The sequence below is a fragment of the Seriola aureovittata genome, chromosome 7 (assembly GCF_021018895.1).
Source record: "Seriola aureovittata isolate HTS-2021-v1 ecotype China chromosome 7, ASM2101889v1, whole genome shotgun sequence".
Lineage (NCBI taxonomy): Eukaryota > Metazoa > Chordata > Actinopteri > Carangiformes > Carangidae > Seriola > Seriola aureovittata.
In genome coordinates, this window is record NC_079370.1 from 5630442 (window position 1) to 5655753 (window position 25312).

Consider the following 25312-nt stretch of genomic DNA (forward strand, 5'->3'; position numbering starts at 1 on the left):
CGCCTTATATGGAAACTACGGCCGGCCTATCAGATCCGTAGGTATTTCCTGCCAAACACGCTTGGGCTAATTTTACTTTGTGCCTCTGCCAGTTGTGTCCTGGATCGAATCCTGTGGCTCTGCAGCGACCTTCGTTTAGAGCAGAATGAACCTCTGTTTCACAAACATTAAGAAGAGAGTGCCGAGCGTCAGAGCTGATCTATACGAGACGAACGAAGCCAAAAACTCACTTTTCTTTTCTACATTTTGTGACTTGTGAAGAAACTGTTGGACAAAACTCCGAAACTGAATTTAAACCGATTTTAAAACCACGTTTGAGGTAGTAATAATGCAAACAGTCACTTTCTGACATTATCTATTGATCCTGGTTCTATATTGATTCTATAACGTTCATTAAAACGACTTCACATCCTCCCGACCTGCTCAGTCACGTCCTGCTGATCTATGGACCATCTGAAGCTTCAGCCTCTGGGACTGAGACACAAGCTGGTATAAACATCAAAACAAGAGTTACATGTATGTATGTTACATGCTTCTATGAATTATACATAAGTGCCAGATGTGTAATCTATAGCAGTGGTTCCCAGCCTGTGGGTGGGGGCTCACTGGTGGGCCGTGAAGCACAGGTTAAAACACTACAACATCTTTGTATAAAGCAGCTTTTAATTCTGCATTTCAATGCTGTTTTTTATTTTTGGTTTAATTATTATTATTGTTTTTTTTTTTTTGTTTGATTGATTTTATTGTTCCATAATAAGTTTTTATTATTCTCCTTGTTGTACTTGTCTTTCTGTTCTGTGTCTTTTATTGCTTTGCTTTGTTTTTATGTTTGTACAACACTGTTTTGAAACTCTGTTTTGAACAGTGCAATACAAATGAAGTTATTATTATTATTGTTATAATTATAAAAATGTTGGATGTGGGCTGCCAACATTTTTTAGATTTTCATGAGTTGGAAAAGGTCAGGAACCGCTGATCAATAGGCGTTAAAACGGCTGAGACGTGTGGACAGGAAGTGACGCCGCGGTAACGCTCTGTGTTTGTTTGCGTTCGAGTTTGTTTGTGAATTTTATGCAGCCATCAGGTCCCTGATTTTTGGTTGCAGTCTTTAAACGCGACACTGGTGCGGCGGGATGATGTGACCGAGGTGTCTGAGCGTCAGCAGCCGGTTAGAGACGAATCGATCAGTTGATTCGTCGATCAACAAAATCGTTTCAGTCGTTTTTCAAGAAGAAAATGACAAAATGTTCTGGTTCAAGCTTCTTCTGTGTTTTTATATCGTTGTGACTGAATCTCTGGGTTTTGAACCGTCGGTCAGATAAAACAAGGGGATTTAATGGATTAAATGATTAATAACATGATTAAAAAGAGAATGACAATAATCATTAGCTGCAGTTCAGTTTTTAAACGGTTGATAACTTTTTCTTCTTCCTGCAGTTTCATAGAAAAGAGGACGTCGTGTCTTTACAGATGTTGCTGGTGTTGATCAATCCACACGATGCTGTAGAACTGTTCTATGTTTTTATTATTAACCCTTTGGGTGAGAGACGTTCACCTGATCACAGGTTCAGTGTCTGCTTATCCACAGTTCAGCCGAATGAAATATTGATTCTTCAGAGACCAGGTTATAAAACAGAGTAGTAGTGTAGTGTAGTATTGGTTTAACCTTTGACCCACAGTACTCTGGATCTATCATCTGTAAGCTAATCAGTTAGCAACGTAGCTTGTTGCTAACTGATTAAGGGCTTTGTATACAAGGAGGACAAACCAGGAAGTCGACTCTGAATGAAACAGGAAGTCAGTGAATGGCAGGTGATACTGGACCAATGTACTCGCTCCTCCTGGTTCTGGTTGTTCTGTGGAGGTTTAGGTGAACGAGCCATCACCAGGTAACAGGTGTGACCTCTTCATTTTCCCAGCAGCAGTAGAGGCCGTGATCCATATTCAGACCGCTTTCTGTCTCATTAATGCGAAGCCAAATGTTCCAGAAACACTGAGAAGTGACAGGAGGGGGAAACATTTCCACTTTAACACCAACCACACACACACACACACACACACACACACACACACACACACACACACACACACCTAACAGTTTAAACCTCTCAGTGACACTCAGCGTTATATGAGAGGTGGACGCTGACGAGTGTCCATTTCCCTCTTTATAAAACTCTCTTCATTATTTATTGGAGGGACGTTGCAGCAGCAGATTGTAAATTATTTCCTGGTGTTTATTGCAGCTTCACTGTCACGATTCATTTTACACTGAGGGAAGACGGAGCTTATAGCAAAGCATTTCACCCTAAAGCCGCTGCTTCTATTCATATTGTTTTATCCATAATTATTGTTTTTACATGTTTTATTAGTCAGATCTTTTTCTATAATGTTGATTTGAGATCTTTTTATTATGCTTCGCTCTTCATGACGCTCACTTCTGGTGAAGCACTTAGTAACTTTGTTAAGAAGTTATAATTATAAGTGTGTGAGACTGATATAATGTGGATCAGCTGATCTCATTCGTCTCGTACATCAGCCGCAAAAAAAAAAAAAACGAGATTGCGTCATCCCGGCTTTGTATTGTGGTCATGCTGTAATATTCATCTGCACCAGAAGGTGGCGTCTCTCTCTCTCTCTCTCTCTCTCTCTCTCTCTCTCCGTGCGCTGCCGACCTCAGAGTTTAAACAGAGAGAAGCTATTGTGAAAGACTAGCGTTAGCCCAGCTGGCTAGTGGGTTAGCAGTTAGCTCGTCAGCTACATCACCAAGCTCCTACAAGCTGCCGGAGTTGTGCGCCTGTTTCTGGAGGATCCTGTAGATGGCGCACTGGAGCGCTCAGATCTCAGAGCTGCACCAGATTTACATGATGTAAACACTAAACATGGCAACAACCAGTGCGTCCCAGCTGGGTTCATCCCTTTTTATTGTCCCCTGGAAACACTTCCTGTTGAAGCTCGTGTCGTTGATGATGTCGTTTTCTGAATTTGTTTGTTTTTGTCTGTTTCATGTGTTTTCTGAAGCTCCAGTGTGTTGAGCTCTCAGGGCCACCGTACACTTGTGCCTCAGGTGTGTTTAAAGCCACATTCAGACTTTCATGTCATGCTGAAACACAAGAGGCACAACGTGATGCTGATGTCACTCGGCTGTCTGTCTATAAATACCTGCTGGAGAAACTTGGAGACAATTATTTAAACTTTGTCCTTGAGTGGACGAATCAGAGCGACTGTTCCAGAGCGACTTCCTGTGATTGAACAGCCCTCCAGCTGATCGAGGGCCCGTCAGCTCACGCCGCTTTTTACGGTCAATAACAACCCGACCAATTAGGACGAGAGGGTGAGAGAGGTGTAATGACTTCTCGGCGCTTGATTGCTTTCATGGAAAGAGACGAGGACGTGCGCAGGAGAGACGGTTTTCACAACAGGAGAAACAAACTGTGGTTAATCTTTGACGGCTCTGCTGCTCACACTAATCAGCTCTGCCCTCATTAACTGAAGCCGCAGTTTAGTTAACTTTTCACGGCTAACAAATGCTAATTAAGAGCGCGCCGCTGAATGAGTAATGTAAAGGCTCACTGAGACTGAGAGCAGCGAAGCGTCTCCAGCTGCAGTTTAACCGATGACTCTCATTTAGAGTCTAAAGAATCAGTTTCACTTCAGGACTGTCAGAAAAACCAGCAAGCAGCTTTAACAGGCGATCAATGATCAGCGCTGCGTCCGACAGCTGAGCTTTTATTCTCAAGAATAATATCAAGAAGAACTAAACAAATGTTCATCATAAGTTTAATTTCCTTTTTAATCTAAGAATGATTTAAAAAAAGCAGTAAATCTTCACATCTGAAAAGAACCAACAAGTCTGTGTCAAAAACTGATTCATGGATTATTAAGTGTCAGAGATTCATTTTTTGTTTTAGTTATTTTTAAAATCATTCCATAGAAAGCTGTATATTGATTGTCCTCGTGAAGTAAATTATAATACTTATTCTTTGATTTATTGCTTTATAGTTTGAGCATTAATGATTTTCATGATCTTCTAAGAATGTGACAGAAGCAGCTTCTAGTAAACAAACATTTATATTCTTATATTCTACATCAGCTTTGACCTGAAACCTTAAAATGAAGGAGAAGAACTGAGTATCTGTTCATAATTTAAGACACATTATCTTGTGTTACTGTTTATCTTTGTCCAGTTAATGTTGGGTTTAAGTTCTCAGGTCTCTGTGGGAGGTTCCAGACTTTAATCAGCTGTAATTACCAGCAAATGTTTTCACTGCAAACTTAGAAAAGACAGCAGAACATGAAAACCTGGGCCTTGTGTGTTTAGTCTCAACTGACTGAGATTTTCCCCTGAAGATAAATATTTCACATTAATGTTGAAAATGTCCTGGAGCTCTGTTAATGTGACAGCACACACCTTTAATACCTGACTCTTTAACACACTCCATGTAACGCTGTGTTTATTCTCTCATCATCTGCCGTGCGTCGGCTTTCCTATCGCACACAAACACAACACGGATCCAGATCCCGCAGCTCTGCAGCCTCTCTGCTGTTTATCTGCTGTTTATCTGCTGTTTATCTGCTGTTTATCTGCTGTTTATCTGCTGCTGCTGAAACACTGTCTTGCTCTGGCCTCAGTGCAGAGCAGATCTGTCCATCACAGTCCGCTCTCTGTCCGCAAACACCAGGACGGGTTCAGATCTAATGCGCTGATGTAGAATCATGAACACTTCGTGCTGCCAGTGAATGTTTTAATTATGAAGATTTAGAAAAGTCAGCGGACGTCAGAAGCTGCTGTTTTAACTTATCCTGTACTTAATTTGGCAAAACTGAGAATATCTTTGCGAGTGGTGCGATTGCAGTTGATTGTAATTCATGATGAAGTCAATGACAGCTGCTTTGGGATGAACGTGAAGACACAAAGACTGGACAAACATGAAGGTTGTTTCCACCAACTTGAACAGATGTTTCGAGAGTTGACAGTGAGGAAGGAGCCGAAAGACGAGAAAACACGTCGCATGCTCAAAACTAGAATCACCTCCTCGTGGTTTTCTGCCTCCTCCTCTCAGACTAGTTTCAGGCTACATGCCTGTTTAAATATGAACCATTTGTGTGAAATGTTGGTATAACAGCTGTGTGAAGTCTTGAGTAATGGCTGAAAAGTGTTTTGTGTTCGACCTTGAGTCCAGGTGAATTTTTGTGTCAAATGTGAACGGACTCCCTTCAGGAGTTCTCGAGATATCGCGTTCACAAGGCCGCAATCATTTGTGAGGTCACTGTGACTTTGACGTTTGACCTTCAGGCACCAAAATTGAATCAGTTCATCCTTGATTCCTAGTGAACGTTTGTGCCGAACCTGAAGAAGTTCCGTCAACGCGTTACTGAGATATTGTGTCCACCAGAGTGGGACGGACAACCTGAAAACAAAATGTCTGCCGCTCTGACTGTCGCCAGCGTGGAGGAAAACAATCATTACGTGAACGACTGGGCTCTTAAGATAAGAGTCTTTATGTATCACACACTATATGATTTTATCTGTCAGCACCAACTGACCCAGAAGAAAACAGACCATCAGCCGTCGTGTTCAAATGTGTCTCTGCCTTCAGTCTTTAATGAATCACACTCCACTTTTAGTTTGACAAGGCAAAACAGGAAACTCTGTCTTTTAAATATCTGTAAACGTTAATAACAGTTTAATTCTGCTCATATTATGTTTGTGTTTATCGTCATTATGTGTAAAACGTATGAAGTGTAAATAGAGAGCTGCAGTAAAACTTTAAAAGTGATAAAACATTTTTAATAATTTACGTGGAAAGCTAAAAACCTTCACACAGATGTCTGACTCCTCTTTAATAGATCACAGTTAGAAGCATGAATGGAAATGTGTGGTTTGATATTTAAACTTTTTAAACTTTGTTAAAATCATCAAATGCTGCGCTCTTTCTAATTGCCTTTGAATGAACATTTTCTGAGTCACGGCTGAAGTATAAATATATAAATATATAAATATATATTCACACTTTAAAGGAGCTATTTGTACGTTCTTGCTATTGCTACATAGCTAACGTTAGCATTAGCAGCTGTTTATTTACTGGTCTAGAAGAAATGTTGACTCACCGACATCTGTCTCCAGAGGCGGAGCTCCTGCTGAAGTTAGCATGCTAACCAGCTAGCCACTTTCTGATAGTCACACACTGTGGCCTCCAATCTGTCCTGAAGACGCAGCTGCTCAGAGGACATATGACGACCTGTTTAACCGCCTTAATGTACCTGCGTCACGTTTCCTGTCTGCGTACGCCACGTGTTTTTCTGCAACTTAAGCCTGACTAACGTTTTTATGGTTCCTGTGTAGAAACACACTTGGTTCAGGTTTGGGAAAGATGGAGTCATGCTTTAAGACACGGTTGATTCCTTCAATGTTTAGCCAAAGTGTTTCAGTAACTGAAGCCAAACGACTGACAGGACGCAGGAAACCAAGTCCAGCGTCCAGCATCTGAGTCGTGGACTGTGTCGATCCAGCTCCACCGTGACTTCACTAGATTTGACTTGTGTGCAGAGTGAGGACGTCACAGGACGTCAGCAGCAAACAGAAGGACATTAGTTCTTTCTAACCCTGTTCTGTGGAGACGGGGTGAACCGGGACCTGAGGGCTGAATAATTTATAACTCTTCATAATCTCAAGCATGAATTATTAAAAGCTAAATCATTAAAGTCTGCAGACCAATATTAGTAAAAGATAAAGGCAATATTTATGAAATTAATTTTTCAGTTAAGTCGTACATTAAAACCTGAGTGTGTGGTCGTCCTCCCCAGATCAGAGTTTCTTTCATACGTAAACAAACCTGAGATCATTACGACCTCGGAGTCGTTTTGAGGCTCCTTCGCTTTAGCTGCTTTCTTCTCAGGAGATGACTCGACGCCAGCCGTGACTCATCTGAGCCGCCGTCACTCCCTGTGAGCGGAGTTACGTAACGTAGATTCAGGCAGAAGTTCACTCTCCTGCAGCTGATACTGACACTGTGAAGATTTTAATCTGAGGATTTAAACATGATCATAAAAACTATAACCACCTCTTACTGCCTGTGGGTGTGAGCAGAGGTGCAGCGGGAAAACAGGCAGATGTTCGGGTGAAGCGACGCCCAGTGACCCATAATAACGGCACATTTTGCAATGACAACTATAAACCCCCTGAAACCTCCCATAAAGACTCTATACAGTCACTGCTGCTGCCTCCAACCCCCCCTGAGTTCTTTCACATTACTTTCCTCATATCACACATCATATGAGGTTTGTCAAACAAGCAACAGAACCTTTGGAATGTCTTTTCAGAACTTTTCAGAATAAAAGCCCACAATAACTTCGGCAAAGAAAGCGTCACTGCAAACACAAAAAAAAACGGACCTTCTCGCAAGTGATTCTGCAGGTAGTTGTTGCTGCTCAGATGGAGATCTATTTTTTTAGATTAAAAAAAAAAGTGATATTATTAAAATAATGTGGCGGGTCAGATGTTACTGCTGTCCAGGTGTACCTCACCTCTTGCCCAGAGTCAGCTGGGAAACGCTCCACTCTCCCATGACCCTGCAAACAACACATGGATTTATACTCATGAAGTCATAGTCAGGGTGTGCGTCTCTCTCTCAGACAATATGTGTCTTGGTATTGTTTGTATGTATAAACCCGTACGGATAACAATAAGATTAACAACATGATTCTACTCAGCTGGATTTCAGGATGTGAGTTCATCTCTTTGAATTAAAGTGTGAAAACAAAACGCAGCAGCGATAATAAACCTGGGCAGCGAAACATTCAGGAAGCTTTCAGCCTGTTCTGCTAAATCGCTGCAAATTGCCTCCGACTGGGACGAAGTCGGAGCTCAGTGTATCTTGGAGGCATCAGCTGCTGTGTTGACGCCACATGTTGCCCTGTTAAATTAGCAGCAGTTTTTGTGGAGCCTCCAGAAGACTGGAAGTGCAGAGTAAAGATTCAAGCAGCAGCAGAGACGTTACCTTCACGGCTCCACGTCAGACTGTGATGCAGAGTTTATGTTTTATCTGTTTCCTGTGTGTTAATCTTAACTCTCCTGCTCTGTAGTGTTAAAGCTCCATGTTTCTTCTTCTTCTGTGTTTTATTTGAAGTGTTGATCCATCAGAAGATATAAAAACCATCTCAGTGTAGTTTTACATCTCCTCTCTCAGGCTTCTCTCTGGAGCTCTAGTAACAACAGGTCAGTGAGCCAATCAGAAGAGAGGAGGCTCTGAGCCTCTCTTCTGATTGGCTGACTGTTTTCTGACTGATCCAATAAAAATAAAGCAGATTTCAGGTAAAAACACTGAGAGAAACCAAATCCTGCAAGGTTTGGATGGTGGGTCCAGGTGGGCGGGGCTTGGTGACTGCTTTGTTGTGACATCACAAAGTTCCAGAAGTCCTGACGGCTGGTTTTAAGGCTCAGTTTCTGAATACAGGCTGTGTGCATTTCTCTGTGGACTGAGGCTTTGATACTTTCACAGTGTTAATATAGAAGCTAGAGCTGATCTATAATCACACTACACATGGACACAGACCTTTACACTGGAGGAGCTTTAAAGGGTAAAACAGCAAGTCATATAGGTCTTTATAAACTAAATAAATGTGGAACTGCTGCTTTACTTTCTATTAGTTATTATTCATTATTCCTCATTGCTCCTGATAACAGATGGTTGTAGAGTTTGATCAGACTTGAAAAGTATAACACCGCATGATGACCCTGTTTTATATCCTGGATGATGTGAATAAAACACAATTTTAACAATAACTTGTGATTTCATCCTCATATTTACAAAAACATCAGTCCAGTTTGTTTGGTGTGGATTATACACATTCAGATCTTACTCTCATCTCTGTAGCTGTGTTTGAACGAGTCTGACGTGGACCGTGACACCTGTGTTCACTGGGTCAGTGGTCAGCAGGCTCACGGCTCCAGATGTTACACAGATGTTGTGGTTGTTTGTCCTCTGAACTCTCTTCAGTCACATATTTACCAGACGCTGATCTGCTCAGAGCAGCAGATGAAGAATAAAGCCACTCAGTAATCACAATAACCGGTGTGTGTGTGTGTGTGTGTGTGTGTGTGTGTGTGTGTGTGTGTGTGTGTGTGTGTGTGTGTGTGTGTGTGTCTGTGTGTGTGTGTGTGTGAGAGATTGAGAGCTGATGGTGGCGTTAGATCACAGCGGGAACAGAGTGTTTTTGTAATTTGATCAAACCGTCTCAGTGAGTCTTTAATGTCCTCAGTGTCTTGATCAGCTGATGTGTGGTCAAAGCATGTGTGACATCACAGGCGACGAGCTGAACCATAAATCTGAAGCAGAGCTGAGCGACGCACGTCCGTAAATCACAACAAGCGAAACCATTTGAACCTTTAACTGATGGAAAGTGGAAAATTATCGTAATTTCTATACGAAACGTAAACAGACATTTCTCAGGAGATCAGCTGTAGAAGATACTTTAAGACTATTAATATCTCTAATGTCTGTTGTGAACAAACGTCCATAAATCCAGCTAATCTGGTGACAGTTTGTATCCATGGTTACGGTGTAAACAGGAAGTGCTAATAACTAATTTTACATATTTGTATGTTTTCGTCTTGTCCCCCTCCGACTGAATGAGATATCTCAGTGACGTTCTGCGGGAACACAAACATTCACTCGGACTCAGCGATGAACTGGTTAGAATTTGATGGTCAAAGGTCAAAGGTCAAGGTCACGGTGACCTCACAAAACACATGAACGAATTTACACACTAATTATGACACAATGTAACTCAAGGATAAAATGAAGTGATGACATTTTACATATCCGAGGGTTCAAAGGTCAACTTCACTGTGACATCATAATGTTCTGCAAAAACACCCCTGGCCGTTATTGAGTGCTGTCACTCAGGCAGCAGAGACCGTGACCATGTGATTCTACTTTCTTTCTTTCTATTTGTTTGTTGTTTCGTTTCTGTTTTTGTGTTTTTTTCTTTTTGGTTGTTGCTTTTTTTTTTTTTTTATCTGTGTTTTTGAGTTCACTTCACTTATATTCATCAAACTTATGACTGACGTTGAGGCGTCTGGTCTTATTTGTTTGTTTGTTTGTTTGTTTGTTTGTTTGTTTGTTTATGTTCTTTTTAACCAGTCTGTGGTGGATGAATAAGTCTGTCAAAAACAAAAAAAGAGAAGAATTGTTTCAAACGTTTCCTAAAACTAGTTTAACTGATGAGAACTCAACTTATTCTGAGAAGAACAAATGGAAAATGGAGCCAAATAGTTAAAGTGTTAAATCTATGATGAAAGACTCACACACGGTGGATCAGGCTGATTCTATTATTAATTTGTTTCTGCAGCTCGGTGAGTCGTGACCTCCTGCCTCTGGCTCAAAGTGTAAATTGGCTTGAAACCTAATTGGAGCTCAAACATCCGCTGACATCACGCTCTGCGTCTTCCTGCAGCCCCTGGCCCCCTGCATGGGAAGCGGTGGCTCATATCGCCGCCCTCATCTGCCGTCGTCGTGGCGGCGAAGCGGGCGGCCGATCATCCTGAACAAATCTACCCACAAGGCCGTGCTTCAGTCCTCTTTTCCTCTTCCTCACTGCCGTTCCCGTCCATCTGGCAGTAGTTAAAGATTAATACGCTGGAATCTCAGAGCCAGCGAGACGGAGCAGCCGGGCGGTTTCACCCACTCTGATATCAAACTGGACTGAGCAGAGAAAACATCAGGGGCTGTGGGGGTTCAGGTTGCTCTCATGTCTCAGCGACATGTCGTCTTCACGCTACATGTTCCTTTGTGTCAGAGCAGTTTGTTCGGCTCACGTTGCTGCTTCACATGTTGGAAGTATTTCTTGATGCACAACAGTTTGTCCGTCCTCCCAGAGCTTCTGTGTCTCCAGGAAAGTTTTCTACTCAACTAAACTACAACAGCAAATGTGTTTTGTAGGAAATGTGATGTTTTTCAATTACTACGATTACATGCACAAAATATTCTGGTTTCTGCTCTTATTCTGAAAGAGACAATTTTCCTACTGAGCTGTTGACATGTTTTAAACTCTGTGATTCATATTTAGTTCAATGTGTTTTCTCACATAAAAACTGGGTCTGTAGCTCATCTGCTCTTACTTCCTGGATCGGGCCTTGAGCCCCGCCCACCACCTGCTGGCTCCAGGTGGACAGGTGACAGAGCAGAGAGTATGAAGATGGTCAGAGGAGGAAACATCAGAGAGACTCAGCCACATGTTTGAGCCTCAGTCAGACCCAGACTCAGAGGAGGAGTCTGTTGAGACCAGAACCAGAGACTAGCAGACGGGTCAGAACCGTTAGCTTGTTAGCATCTTTTCAGAATGGTTAGTGTAGTTAGCGTCCTACAAACTGTAGTTAGCTTGTGTTCAACGCGCAGAGCTGACCATAAACAGGTGGAGGATGTTGTGTTACAAACTGCTGTAAAAATGCAACTGAGACACATGAGAACGTTTATACACCAGAATAATCTCAGCACATCGCACTTGTGTTAACCAATGCAGAACATCCAGACTGAATATGCGATTACATGACCTGCATCAAAATTCAGAGTATTGTCATATTAGGAATAATAATGCATAATAGTAGTGTGCATGTAAATGTAGTGATGGTTTAAGAAGGTTGACGTTCACATGAGTCAAACCCCCGGCTGCTGCAGAGGCCTGGAGGCTGCAGATACGAAGGAGAGGAAACAGAGTCTCTGTGATAAAGTGTCAGGCTGCTGCAGACCTGCTGTCGCTCCAGAAACAGCTCGAGCTAATGCTGCGATATGAGATAAGAGCAGATGAAATGAGCACATTTTGCAATAGCATCATCCAAGTTTTAGTAGTTGCAGTGGAGAAGTGGCTCCTGTGCTCATTGTGATGTTAAATGTTGGCTGTCCCAAAGCTTTTTAAAATTCAATAATGATAAGTCTGAAGTCGTAATACTTGGTTATTCTACCAGCCTGTTTCACACTGAGTTTATTTCCTTGACTGAAAACATGAAGCCAGAAATCTTATTTTTTTTATCTTTGATGCACAAGTGAACGTCACGCTTTTCTTTCTGAAAACATTCTTTGATCAGAAAGATTTTAGGAATGTTTGATTTGTGTTTAATTTTCCCATGACAATATATATTCTCATCTAACTTGCTTCTGTTTTATGATGATGGGTCTGCAGAACTGTTAAGAATTGTTTTTTCACAGCCGTCATTTTACCTGAACGTGTGTCTGACCCACTCTGCTCCGTTGTTACCTAATATGGACGTGTTTGCTCGGCAGGGATGTTTAGATTCAGTTCATTAGAAGTGGTCACTGGAGATTCAAGATGGCCGACGGTGCAGGTGCAATTTCATCACATTCCTTCTCTTTATTTGGTCAAGTTATGAACCATTAAAGCAGCAGCTGAACTCTGCCATCAACCTGAATTAGGTGTGAGACCGGGGAGTGTTTGGAGATCAGTATTTCCATCACGGTGAAGCTGCCGTCACAGTCTCAGTGGTCATGAGCTCTTCACAGAGAGCTGCTGGCGTCAGGCCCCGGGGGGCGAGCTGCAGAGAAACAGAAGCAAATGAGGTTTGTAGCGCAGGTTTGGTCGTAGCTCGATACGTCCGTCACTTCCTCTACAGTCAATTTGGTTTATTGGCTGCGGCCGAAGCTGCAGGGGCCTGTAAGTGAAGTCGCTCTGACACAACGTGTGTTGTCATCTGTTTTACGCTGTGTTCACTGTCTCCAGAGAGCCCTCCGGCTGAGGAAGACACACACACACACACACAAACACACACACACACACACACACACACACACACACACTCACACAAACAGTCCCAGAAAGATGAATTTTGGTAGATAACAGATGAAATACTTTGGCAAAATGTGGATAGTGAATGTATCAGGAGAAATTCATAACGTTTCCTCTGCAAGTCTGAGCAGCGTGACGTTTCCCTCTTCAACATATCTGCTGTTCAAATCATTTCATGTGTGTATGGATATCATTTCCAGGGGAGAAGTGAAGATGAGGTGGAGTTACAATAAATCCAACAAAATAGAAACTATGAAATCAACATATTTCATATTGAATTAACTGCTTCTAACAACATCAGGACCAAGATCAGACGACGTCATGAAGGGAAGATGTCACAGTATCGATTCTGCTCTGTTGAGATTAGGAGAATCTCCTCCAAGCATCAAAAGTATTTTACTTGCTAAAAAACTCACAGACATTAAAAGCCCTGAAGGAGCAGGTGATGTAAATATCTGTAGAAACTCACAACCTGTTCTTGTGCTTTAATAAAGACTTACAGTCTGATGATGATGTTGAGGCGGCGGCGGCGGCGGAGACGGAGATGCCGCTCGCTCCAGCTCAGCGGGCCTTCTCCTCGCCGTCGACTTCTCGCTCTGATTAGACCAAAGAGGAGCTACCAAAAAAAAAAAAGATAGAAGAAGAAAAGCGTAATTGAAAGGTTGACGACTTAATAAAGAAGCTGACAGACGTGTCACTCCTCTCACACAAGTGAAAAATCGAATTAGAGAGGCTGAGAGTGAAGCAGGAACATTAGGGATCCAGACCCAATTATCTGCGTCAGGCCTCTAATAAAGACACGCAAAACAAGCGCTCGTTATGAAGACGTGGTCTCCTGCGGCGAGAGGCAGCTCGTTACAGACTGTTGCAGAGGAAAGAGAGGGAACTTTGATCCTTCAGAAGATGTGACGAGGTCGAGGCGAGATTCCCTCTGAAAACAGCATCATGTGCTTTTCATCAAATGTTCCACAGAAGCTTCGGTCCGGTCCTGAATCACTTCCTCCTCCCTGCCTGTGTGTGGTGATCGATGGCGGCGGGAGGCTTTTGTTGTGGCGGCCTCTGTGTGCTGTGACACTTCCTGCTGTTTGGTGAAGACTCACAGAGGCGGGAACCTAACGATCTGTTCTGCTGCTTTGAAGACGTCTCGTCTCTTGCATTGATGCTGAGGAAGCTCACAGTGAAGTCGGCTGGCGATCGGTGTGAGTCACACAGAGTTAATCAACATTTAATTCTTCAGTTCCAAACTGGGACCGTGCTCGGCAATAACTACAAACTAAAACCACGTCCTCGTGGTCGTATCCCTCCGCCACTCCGACTAGTTCCAGGTCACTTCCTGTTTATCCAGAGTCAGAGAAAATATCAACCATGTGTGTGAAACTTTGTCATAATTGCTGTGAAGTCTTGAGTAATGGCTAAAAAGTGTTTTGTGACCTTTGACCTTTGACCACCAAAGTCTAATCAGTTCGTCCTTGAGTCCTAATGAGTGTTTGTGCCAAATGTGAGGAAGTTCCTTCAAGGCGTTCCTGAGGTATTGCATTCAAAAGGCCAATACTAAATTTTGTGAGGTCACGTGATCTTGACCTTTGACCTTTGGCCACCAAAATCAAACTACTTCATCCTTGAGTCCTAGTGAACGTTTGTGCCAAATGTGAGGCAGTTCTGTTGATGCGTTACTGAGATATCGTGTCCACGAGAATGAGACTTCAGACACACAACCTGAAAACAAAATGGCCGCGGAGGAATTAAAGTTACACATTCCCAAATCAAGTTTAATGGTTTGAGTGTAAATGAAAAATGGAAACAGAAGGTTCAGAAGTGGAGAATAATGCTGGATTTTTCCTGAGGAAAATAAAGCTGCTTTGAAGTGACTGTGGAGAAAGTGAAGCGTCTCCTGGCTGGTGTGAACAGAGTGAGACTCTCCGAGCTTTCAGAGCGCTCCGACTGAGGGCAGATATTCTTTTCTTATCTGTATCTAACTTGTATTCAGGCCTGAGCGCTGATGGCTCTGATCCAGCCGTGTCAACAGAAGAGCATCATCACCACTTCCTGCTTTGTAAACAGCCTGTTTTCGACTGAGTCTGCTCTGAAGAAACTCCTGAGAACACAATGATTTGATGCAGCTGCAAACCTGCAGAGGTGAAGTCCGGCGTGTCACAGTTACACTGTAATGATGCTGAGTCCCACTGTCGTTTATCTCAGTCTGATACTTTAGAGCCCTCAACTGCACTCGCACTGGTTAATGTAAAATACCTCACCAATACCTAACTGAGAACTCATGTAATAATGTGGTAATAAACAGCGAGTGCTGATGAGTCGCAGCGTCAGCCTGTTGTCAGGTGTCATGGCCGCTCTCATCCCATCACAGTTCAACCTCCAGCCTCCTTCTGTTTCCAGGACGAATGTATTTGATTGTGTGTGTGTGTGTGTGTGTGTGTGTGTGTGTGTGTGTGTGTGTGTGTGTGTGTGTGTGTGTGTGTGTGTGTGTGTGTGTGTTTTGAGTCAATACTTCTCAGGTACTTGACGTTTCATCGAGCTGCCTTAATGATATTTTGTCTTCCAATCATCATCATTAGGAATGTAACGAGGATCACGACTTATTTATATCGATCGCCACAACGGCACAAGACCAGAAGAGTCTGGAAGGTTAGGAGTGATGTTCTTCATGACCTTTACTTTGGCGAGACAAAGCAAAGACTGTTTCCTCTCTCTGTTAGCAGTCTACAGCAGAGACAAAATCACCAAACTCTCCAGATGATCTACAGGCAGCATCACACAAGATAGGTCCTAAAGGTGGACTCAGGTCCGGTCTGAAGGTCTCAGGTCCGGTCTGATGGACTCAGGTCCGGTCTGATGGTCTCAGGTCCGGTCTGAAGGTCTCAGGTCCGGTCTGATGGACTCAGGTCCGGTCTGATGGTCTCAGGTCCGGTCTGAAGGTCTCAGGTCCGGTCTGATGGTCTCAGGTCCGGTCTGAAGGTCTCAGGTCCGGTCTGAAGGTCTCAGGTCCGGTCTGATGGTCTCAGGTCCGGTCTGAAGGTCTCAGGTCCGGTCTGAAGGTCTCAGGTCCGGTCTGATGGACTCAGGTCCGGTCTGAAGGTCTCAGGTCCGGTCTGAAGGTCTCAGGTCCGGTCTGATGGACTCAGGTCCGGTCTGATGGTCTCAGGTCCGGTCTGAAGGTCTCAGGTCCGGTCTGAAGGTCTCAGGTCCGGTCTGATGGACTCAGGTCCGGTCTGATGGTCTCAGGTCCGGTCTGAAGGTCTCAGGTCCGGTCTGAAGGTCTCAGGTCCGGTCTGAAGGTCTCAGGTCCGGTCTGAAGGTGGGCTCAGGAAAATCTAAAAATCTCAAACTCCTACAAACTCTGGGGGATAAAAGCAGCTGGTGTGTATTTTTATATTATATTTTATATTTTCTTTTCACTTGTTGTTCCGCTGAATTTCAGTGATGCAACTGAAAAGAAAGGACAAAGTAAAAGCATGTGGAGCGAATCACTGAGTCTGACAGGACTGTGATGAGGAGTCAGATGCTGCAGTAAGGCTCATTTCATGCTGGGATATGATGATGTTGTTCTTTTGGTGGTTTTTAATCATCATAAATTTCAGATGATTTGCTGGTTTATGGAGTTTCATCAGACTTTCCTCTGAGGCCCAGAGAGTCGGGGACCGGCTCTGTCACTCGTCACAGATCCAGCTTTCTGCTCCTGATTGTGATTCAACCCTGGAGGATCATTTTCACTCCGTCTCTGTTCTGTTTTCTTTAAACTAAGAACAGTTGCTTTGTCTTTACGTGTTTAAAAAGTCAGACATCTGATTCCATTCGTTCTGATTCCTCCGGCTGTGACGACACTGAACCGTCTTGATCTCCTGACGCCGCCGGAGCTTAAAGCACAGCGGCGAGATTCACCGAGATCAAAGAGCGAAGACGCACCAGCTACAAAAAGGAGATTAAGAAGATAATTACTTTTCCTCGCATCCTATTTCCTGTGTGACCTTTGCTTCTCGTCTCCTTCGCTCCTCGTACGAAGGTCGGATTTATTCTTCGATTTTTACACGGATATGAAGACGTGGTCAGATGTGAGGATTAATGAGAGACAGAAAGTTAATGACAGTAGAAAGTTTATGTCTTTAGGTTTTTCCTGCACTTTGAGGATGACGTTAATCTCGTCTCTACTTTCTGCAGATCTGATGTTTTTTAAGAGTGAAACAAAAACGCTTTCATCTGTGAGCTGTCACACTGTCTGTGGAAAGTACAGTGAGGAATGGAGGCTGGTCGCCTTTCATCTCAGCACATCTGTGCGAGTCAGGAAGTGTGCCGGGGTCAGAGGTCAGGGGTGGTCCGCTCTGTTCCAGGTTCCTCCTGTAGGACGACGTCTACGCTCTTCCTGGTTTTTAGGGGTTGTGTCTGCACTTTGACCTCTGATCCGGGGTCGACCTGACGCAGCAGCAAACTAACGACTCATCCTGTCACATCATCGTGTGACAGGATGATGTGACCCCCAGCGCTTTGCCTTTCAACCAGCTCCAGTTCTGCTGGTTCTGGTGGGTTGTTCCTGCACCTCGGAGAACCTGCCTCAGTTCTTCAGGCTCTTCATGTGATCCAGACTGACCCATGATGCTGAGACCAGGTCTCTGTGGGGACCAGACCACCTGCTGGAGGAGTCCTGGTTCTTCTGTTCTCTGAAGACAGTTCTTCATGACTCTGGTTGTGTGTTTGGACTCGTCCTGCTGCAGCCTGATGAATCTGATGAATCTGGACCAATCAGACGCCTCCTGAGGAGACTGACGATGGAGAAGAATCTAAACATCTAAAAGGCCTAAAACCTTTACGCGTCATGTGCATCATATCATGTATGAAGCTTAAAGCCCAAAGCTGACAGGTTCTAAAGTAACAAGTCAGCGTCCTCCACGTAGAACACACAGGAACACGGGAACAAGGAACACGTTAGGTAGCAAGCGGTATAAACATGTTTCCCTTTTACATGAAGAAGACAAACTGATGACAAACACAAACATGGTTTTAATCTGCTGAGTTTATTCTGTTACTGAATAAAGAAAATTAAAACAATCCAGAGAAAAAAGGGAAAATGAAAGAAAGAAAAAATAACGTAAGTCATGTCAGAATAAACTGTGACGGAGCAGCTTCCTCACTCGATCTGTGTATTTTATATTTGCAGTAGTGTGTTGTGTTAGCTGCCGAGGAACTGGGGACGTAAATGAGCATTGTGTATTTTGTACTGATGTTCATTATCATCATTGTCCCGATCAAATACACAAATAAAATAAATAGAAAACAAAAAGTGGTATGCAGCTAATGGTAAGCTCCTGGTTCTTGGACGTGTCTGTCGAGCGTCTTTCTCTCTGCAGCTCCTGTTAGATGAGCAATAAAATACAATATAATGTTTATTAGAATTAATAGAATAAATTGATAATGAAATAAAGAAAAAAAAGCAATAAAATGATATACATATATGCATATACCTACACACATATACATAATGTCACTGATCTCCTGATGTTTTCACCCCACCCCAGTTTCCCTGTGATCGCTCCCAGTTACCATGGTGATGTAACAGGCGCCTGTGTAATTATGTATTTACAGTTTTGCTCGTGAGACGAAGTGACATTACAGCTTCACTGTGAACGATTCAGTCATTAGTCGGGTCAGCACAGAGTCACCGCTCAGAGGGCAGCAACGTGACCTTTAACCTCCAGGTGTGTGTGTGTGGAGCTGTGCAGTAGAACATATGAACAATATGAAGAGGGAACCTTCTCTGAGTGAATAGTGTGAGTAAAGAAAGAAGAGCAGGAGAGGAGCGGAGTATTTTTAGATCAGTGTTTTTTGGCGGCCGCTCACAGAGGTGGAATCAAAGTGCAGCGCTTCGATTCCACCGCCCTGTTCAACTCCTCGCAAGACCGGAATCGGAGAAAAGCTTTTAGCCCTGCGTGGTTTCTGTGGTTTCACCGTTCACTTCCTGCTCAGAGGTTATTAAAGCCTGAAACAATAGAGGCGGTGGGACAGGAACAGCAGGCCGGAGGAATGTCATCACGCCTCTGGAGACTTCCTGAGGCTCCGACATCGAGACTCAGATCTGAGAGGAAGCCAATAAAGTCTGGACGCTCAGCATCCAAGAAGCACAGCGGAGTGTGTGTTGATACACAAACACTAAAACTATCTGCGTTACTGAGACTGATTTCTAATACACACTGACCTTCACTCACTCCCCACTAAATGTGTTTAATGATATTTTAACCGTAGAATCTGTGCACACTTTAAAGATTGAATTGAACTGGCAGAGGTGCTGGTTTAGAGGCATGAGGATGGACACACACACACACACACACACACACACACAGAGGCAAAAATACAGTTACATGGTTAAAAATGTAATAATGACGAAACGAAGGATCCCAGTTGTCGAGCAGAAGCAGGTCGGATCTTTACCTGACGGTGAATCTAGCAGGGAAAAGATGAGTTTTGAGTCTTGATTAGAAAAATCTCCACAGAACCTTAAACAGAACCAAAGGTGGGGGCTCAATGAGCAAACAATCAACCCCCCCCCCAAAAAAAACAAGAACCAGATCTAAAACTACAGAAGCGGATTAATCTGTAAGACAAAATGTATTAAATGAACAAAACCTAGATTTGCAAAATGATTCTTTACATCATTTTGAAAATATGAATGATTTAATCTCTTTACCAGTAACACATTTACAACAGTTAATCTTTGTACAAACCATGCTACTGATTTTTGGTTTCTATTTTTCTGTCTGAAGTAAAAATCTCAGTTGAGTGGTGTCATCCATCACAGTAAACACAGCCTGCACCATATTAGAATGAACTATTTGGGGTGTTTTGCCTCTATTTGTTAATGGACAGTAGAAATGTGACACAGGGTTGGGAACAAAGGTTAATCCCTCGAGACAAAGACAAGCTCAAAGTCTTAACAATAATTTTGTTAAAACAGTTAAGAATTAAACAGTTAAATTAATTTCTACTGTAGCTAAAAAACATCAAACAGTGTTTTACTAAAAGTTCAGTGAATGTGAAAAAACTGAGAAAAATGTAAAAAATACAGTCTGAATGAAGTCACCTGAATGTAACCTGACAGGACAGCAGGAGGTTTGCGCATGCTCATTGAGATAAATTATGATATTGCATTATACGCATGCGCAGACGTTTGTGGACACTAACTTCCACATTAACTGTTAAGAGACAGCAGTAGCATATAAATAAGCATATAATACTGATTTATTGTGAGATCTGCAGTAAGTTTGAGGCAGAATATTGTTTCAGAAGTAGCGCAGCTCCTTTCAGGAATAGATCGGTACGTAGGTTGGGTGCATAGCGGGAGAGACAGAGATGCCGGCGACTGACGCAGAGAGTTAGCTAGCTAGTTAGCAGCTTAGCTGTGGACGTACAGTGGGGTGTATGTTGATTTTCGGCAGTTTGTCAGTAAATAAATGTTACGACTCCTCAAGACCCAAGTTCCCGCGTCTCCCCTGAGCTTCCCAGCTCCAGTCCAGACAATGAGCCAGGAAAGATTAACAACACTGAGGCAGGTAAATGCAGGATTCTGGCTCCACCTGTCTACCAGGAAAAGTCACCACACACTGAACTTTTTGGGTTATTTTTGTCTTTATTTGGAAATAGACAGTAGAACAGGAGGTCCCATCTAAAATCCCTCGTGATCAAAACGCCCCAAGTCTGCACTAATTTTATTATAACTACTTCGTCGTCATAAGGTAACACAGTCTAGTTTAATTAATCTCCACTTAAACTGCAGTACCACAAGAATAACTGTGGAAACTAATCTTACATTTAAAATCACGGACAGATCATATTTCAGTCAAAGCTCAAAGATTGTTCTTCAACTGAGAAAAATAAAAATACAGTCTGAAAAAAGCTCCTGAGTGACCTGAATGTTAGCCGAGCGTTAGCCGAGTGCTAGCTGAATGTTAGCCGAGTGTAACCTGAGTGTTAGCTTAATGTTAGCCGAGTGTAACCTGAGTGTTAGCTGAATGTTAGCCGAGTGTAACCTGAGTGTTAGCTTAATGTTAGCCGAGTGTAACCTGAGTGTTAGCTGAATGTTAGCCGAGTGTAACCTGAGTGTTAGCTGAATGTTAGCCGAGTGTAACCTGAGTGTTAGCTGAATGTTAGCCGAGTGTAACCTGAGTGTTAGCTGAATGTTAGCCGAGTGCTAGCTGAATGTTAGCCGAGTGTAACCTGAGTGTTAGCTGAATGTTAGCCGAGTGTTAGCTAAATGTTAGCTGAGCGTTAGCCGAGTGTAACCCGAGTGTTTGCTGAGTAGCTGATCAATAACATATTGATTATGTCTGAGTCTCAGCTCCTCCTCCTTTGTTTAGAGGTCTAATGGATTTTTCTCAGTGTAACTGCTGAGGTGAACAGCTGATGCTCTTAGAGAAGAACACAACACACACACTCGTCTGATAAATCCCATTGATCTCCCACCAACAGATGAGTCAGTGCGCCCAGCGATGGCAGCTGTCTGAGTCGCCCTGGGTGGCTTGTATAGACCACAGTGCAGGGTCACCACTTCCACCTTATTGATTATTGTTTCCTCTTCTCACCTTACTGATACTGAAGCTTTCACAAGCTCACTGAGGGCTCATGTCACAGCAGAGGAATCAGAAAATTAAAGCAGCGACACAAATATTTGCTCCTGATTTGCTCTGATTGTAGACATGACAGCTTGAAAGCCGCCATCCTGCTGCTCTGGGTTGAGGTGTGAGTGAGGAGTTTGCCAATCTGTCGGTTTAACAGGTTCAGAAAAAGGAAACGGCTTGGTGGAAAGCTTCTCACAAGTTGAATTTATTCTTCACTCAAGTGCAACTGTCAGTCTTTTTTTTGCAGCTTTGTGTTTTAGGTGTCATGTAAAACGTCATGTTAGGAGACTGACACTTTGTTTTTGTTGTGTCTTCTCTGTGCTCCATGTTAGATCTGCACTCACTCATTAAAGAGGTTACTCTTAGTTTTACCCAGACGTCAAATCTTGTCACAGTATTGTGAAGTGCTTTGTTGTGCTGTGTCAAAGCTTGTGTCAGATGACAACTGAAAATTAAAGCTGAATGATTATCAGAGCAGTTCGCTCTGTCCCAAATTCATGCAACATACTAATTCTATACTGTATATACTACAAACCCATCACCGCAGTACTGCTTTATCTGCAGCGTTTACTTATATTTAAACTTATTTTTTCTCACTATTCATTTGAATATTTCCTTTCACTGTGGAAAATAAAGTCCATGGACATCACACTCAAAAATCAGCTGAGTAGTATTTACTGTGTATTCTACAGACTTCTCCTTTCACTTCAATGACCTCTGACCTCCAGATGTTTTGAGCCAGTTCAAGTGTTGAAACAGCTGCAGTGACCAGTCCGCTAAAACATAAACTGTGAAGTTATAAGATGAATGAGTTTAAATGTCATCACTAACCACTACAGTGTCTTCCTGACCTGACTGACTCCGGCCTCCTGCGTCTCTTCTGTCACAGTGCTGTTTGTCTGCTGCTCCCCTGACGTCTTCAGGAAGCTGATGGTTCAGTTCCGGCAGGCCGATCTTCCTCACGAGCAGTACGTCTTCTTCTACATCGACGTGTTTGGAGACAGCCTGAACTCCAAGAACAGACAGCCGTGGGCACGTGGAGACGAGGACGATGCCATCGCTAAGGAGGCCTTCCAGGTACATCTTTATCTCCAAACACACTCTTTGACTCTGGACGCTGTTTCCATCCTGCCTTGTTTAAAGGAATAGTTCAACATTTCAACATTTCATGTTTCACATTTCCAGCTTTAGAGACGCTGCTAGGTGGATTTTTGATCAGAGCCACGCTAGCTGTTTCCCTCTGCTTCCAGTCTTTATGCCAAACTAATCTAAGTTAACCACCTCCAACTCCAAATTCATGTTATTGCACATCTTCTCATCTGGCTCTCAACAAGAAAAACAGATATTTAAGGTCTAAACTGGTCGGATCCAGATCAGGAAGCTCTCACATGAGTCGTATGTTCTGTTCTAAAGACACTGACTGCATTTATATAATAATGATAATAATAATAAACTTTATTTATAGAAGAGATGAAGGTCAAAGTGCTTTACGATAACAAAATAATAATAGAAGGACAATGAAAATAGACAAAAGAAAAACAGCAGATGATAAAATCTGTCAATGAAAATAAAAACAAACGAGTAAGAAAAGTAAAATATGAGAGAATGAATTAAAAGCCAAGTTAAATAAATGGGTTTTCAGTTGTTGTTTAAAGGATCATTTACAGCACTTTTCTAGTCTTAACACTACAGGTCACATTAACATTTTTCATTAGTTCTATATTATCAGAAGTTGTCTGCAGACGTCCTCCAGCAGTCTCTCCTCTGCAGCGTCTGTGTGATGTCGTTTCTTCCTTTTGTTGGTCTGAAACTGAACATGAGCTCGATGTGACGCACAGACTTTAACTGCTTAAACATTAATTCATTCATTTCATTTTATCACTGATTGTGTAAAAGCAGATATTTTTTACCCTCCTTCATCCATCACATCGTCCCACCACTGATCTCCGTCTTATTCTAAATCACAGCGAGTGTGAACTCTGTTATAACCAGTGCTGTGTGTTGCTGAAGGGGAACCCCCCCCACCCCCCCACCCCCCCACCCCACCTGTCAGCTCTGTAGCATCTGAGAGTCTGACGTCAGCTGGTTACACAACCTGATTTCCCAGACCCCTCTCTTCTTTCATCTCCATCTCTTTTATACTCAAAATTGGCTTTATTCTCTACTGACCCTTCTACACACACACACACACACACACACACACACACACACAAACACACACACAGAATCCGCTCCCCAGAGAAATTATTGTCTGCTTCTGTTTTTCTGAGGTGTGAAAGATCTGTGTCGAGCAGACGACAAATCGTATTTGTTTTCCTACTCCTCCTCTCCGTCTTTCTTTCTTTCTCTTTTTGTTATGAGGACTTTAATTTTCTCCCTGCAGCTGCACAGAGAGCGACAGGAAAACACTTCACACACACATTCAAAACTATCACGGCAGATTTTTATAGACGTGTTTCTTGAGGTGATACCAAACTGACTCGAGGTTCGGAGGTAAATCAGAAATCATCACGACTCAACACTCGATGGTGCAATGACTCAAAACTCTTCAAATCTCACTCTGTGATAAAATGCAGTGTCCTCATATTTAGACCAACTCAACAGTTAGCTGCAGCAGGTGGAGGCGAGTGAGAGTGCAGCCAGGTTAAGCGCCGCCCGTCTGGGTAAACACAGATGTAATAAGTGGTAGGAGGAGCCGCAGTGCTGTGGCGTGGATGAGCGCTCACCGAGACCAAAGACAACAGAGGAGCTGCACTCACACAACATGAGAGTGTTTGGACAGGAAACAGCTGGTACAGCTGCTTTCTCGCAGTTTGACTGATTCTCTCCAGACAAACTCGTTTTCGTTCTAATTTTCCTTTTAATTATTTCAATTAACAGCTGACTCTGAGCTCGGCGATGAGACTGAAGGGAAATCAAACACTTGTAAACCAACTTCATTTAATTGACTGGTTCTCAGACTGCAGGGGGATCACTGACGCTCTCCAAATTCATCATGGATCCTTTTTTATTAATTAGCTGCTTCCTCATCAATGTTAATGATTGATACAAAATTGTGGCGTGAACTTTTTTCAGACTAAATTCAACTAAATGAAAAAGTTTAAAGGGAAGGATTCACTGGTGTTCGAGCATTTTCTTCTTTTAATGTTGATCAATTTATAAAAAACATGATTTTGTTAATTAATGTTTCAAAAATAAGAGCATTATCAAATTAGCACCTGGCTTCGCTGCTTTTCTGTGCTGAACTGTTGATGACAGACATTCATCTTTCTTTCCACCATTCAAAGATTCTGTGAAGGAATAACGAGGGAATATAGATAATAATAATAACTTCAGTTAGTCATCAGTGCGGCAGGAGATCACCGTGGTAACCACCTGACCCGACAGGTGAACAAACGAGCTGATGAAGCCTCATGGAAAAGAAAGACTAATACGTCTGAATCCTTTTCCCCTCCTAGAGTTTGTTGTCATTCTTTCCACTGACAATACAAGAAGAAAACAAGACAAAGTATAAGTTTTACCAAGATGAGTAAAGTGTAACGATCTGCCTCTTTTCATTAAAAGAATAAAAAGGTCTAATAAAGTGATAATGTCACAGGAAAAAGACGGAGTCCACATTCACCACTAGTGGTAGAAGTCGAGACGAATGCCGTGCTGTGATTGGTCCGTGTTCAGGGCCTCATATGACACAGTGACCGTCTCAAAAATATCTATTTATTTATTTTATTTGTTTGGATCCTCATCAGCCACTAACGAGGTAGAGCTGCTGCTGCTGCGGTCCCACTCAAGTAAACATGACATCAATACAAAACCACGAAGAAGAAAATCACCTCAAATACAAACAACAGTAAAACTACGAACAACGATAATAACAACAACGAGTTCCACGCTTCATC

The 25312-nt window shown here is 42.8% G+C and overlaps 1 protein-coding gene across 3 annotated transcripts in view; it reads left to right on the plus strand.

Moving 5' to 3' along the window:
* Positions 1 to 25312, plus strand: part of npr1b (natriuretic peptide receptor 1b) — a 75395-nt gene that overhangs the window by 9271 nt on the left and 40812 nt on the right. For 2 of the 3 annotated variants that reach the window (XR_008828288.1, XM_056381376.1), the window contains exon 3: positions 22306 to 22493. Coding sequence is in view for 2 of the 3 variants with exons in the window: in XM_056381376.1 (XP_056237351.1) it covers positions 22306 to 22493 (188 nt within the window). In the remaining variant the exon portion in view is untranslated. Of the gene's footprint in view, positions 1 to 20046; positions 20352 to 22305; positions 22494 to 25312 lie in introns of those variants that run through there. The other variant, XM_056381377.1, reaches the window with a different exon arrangement.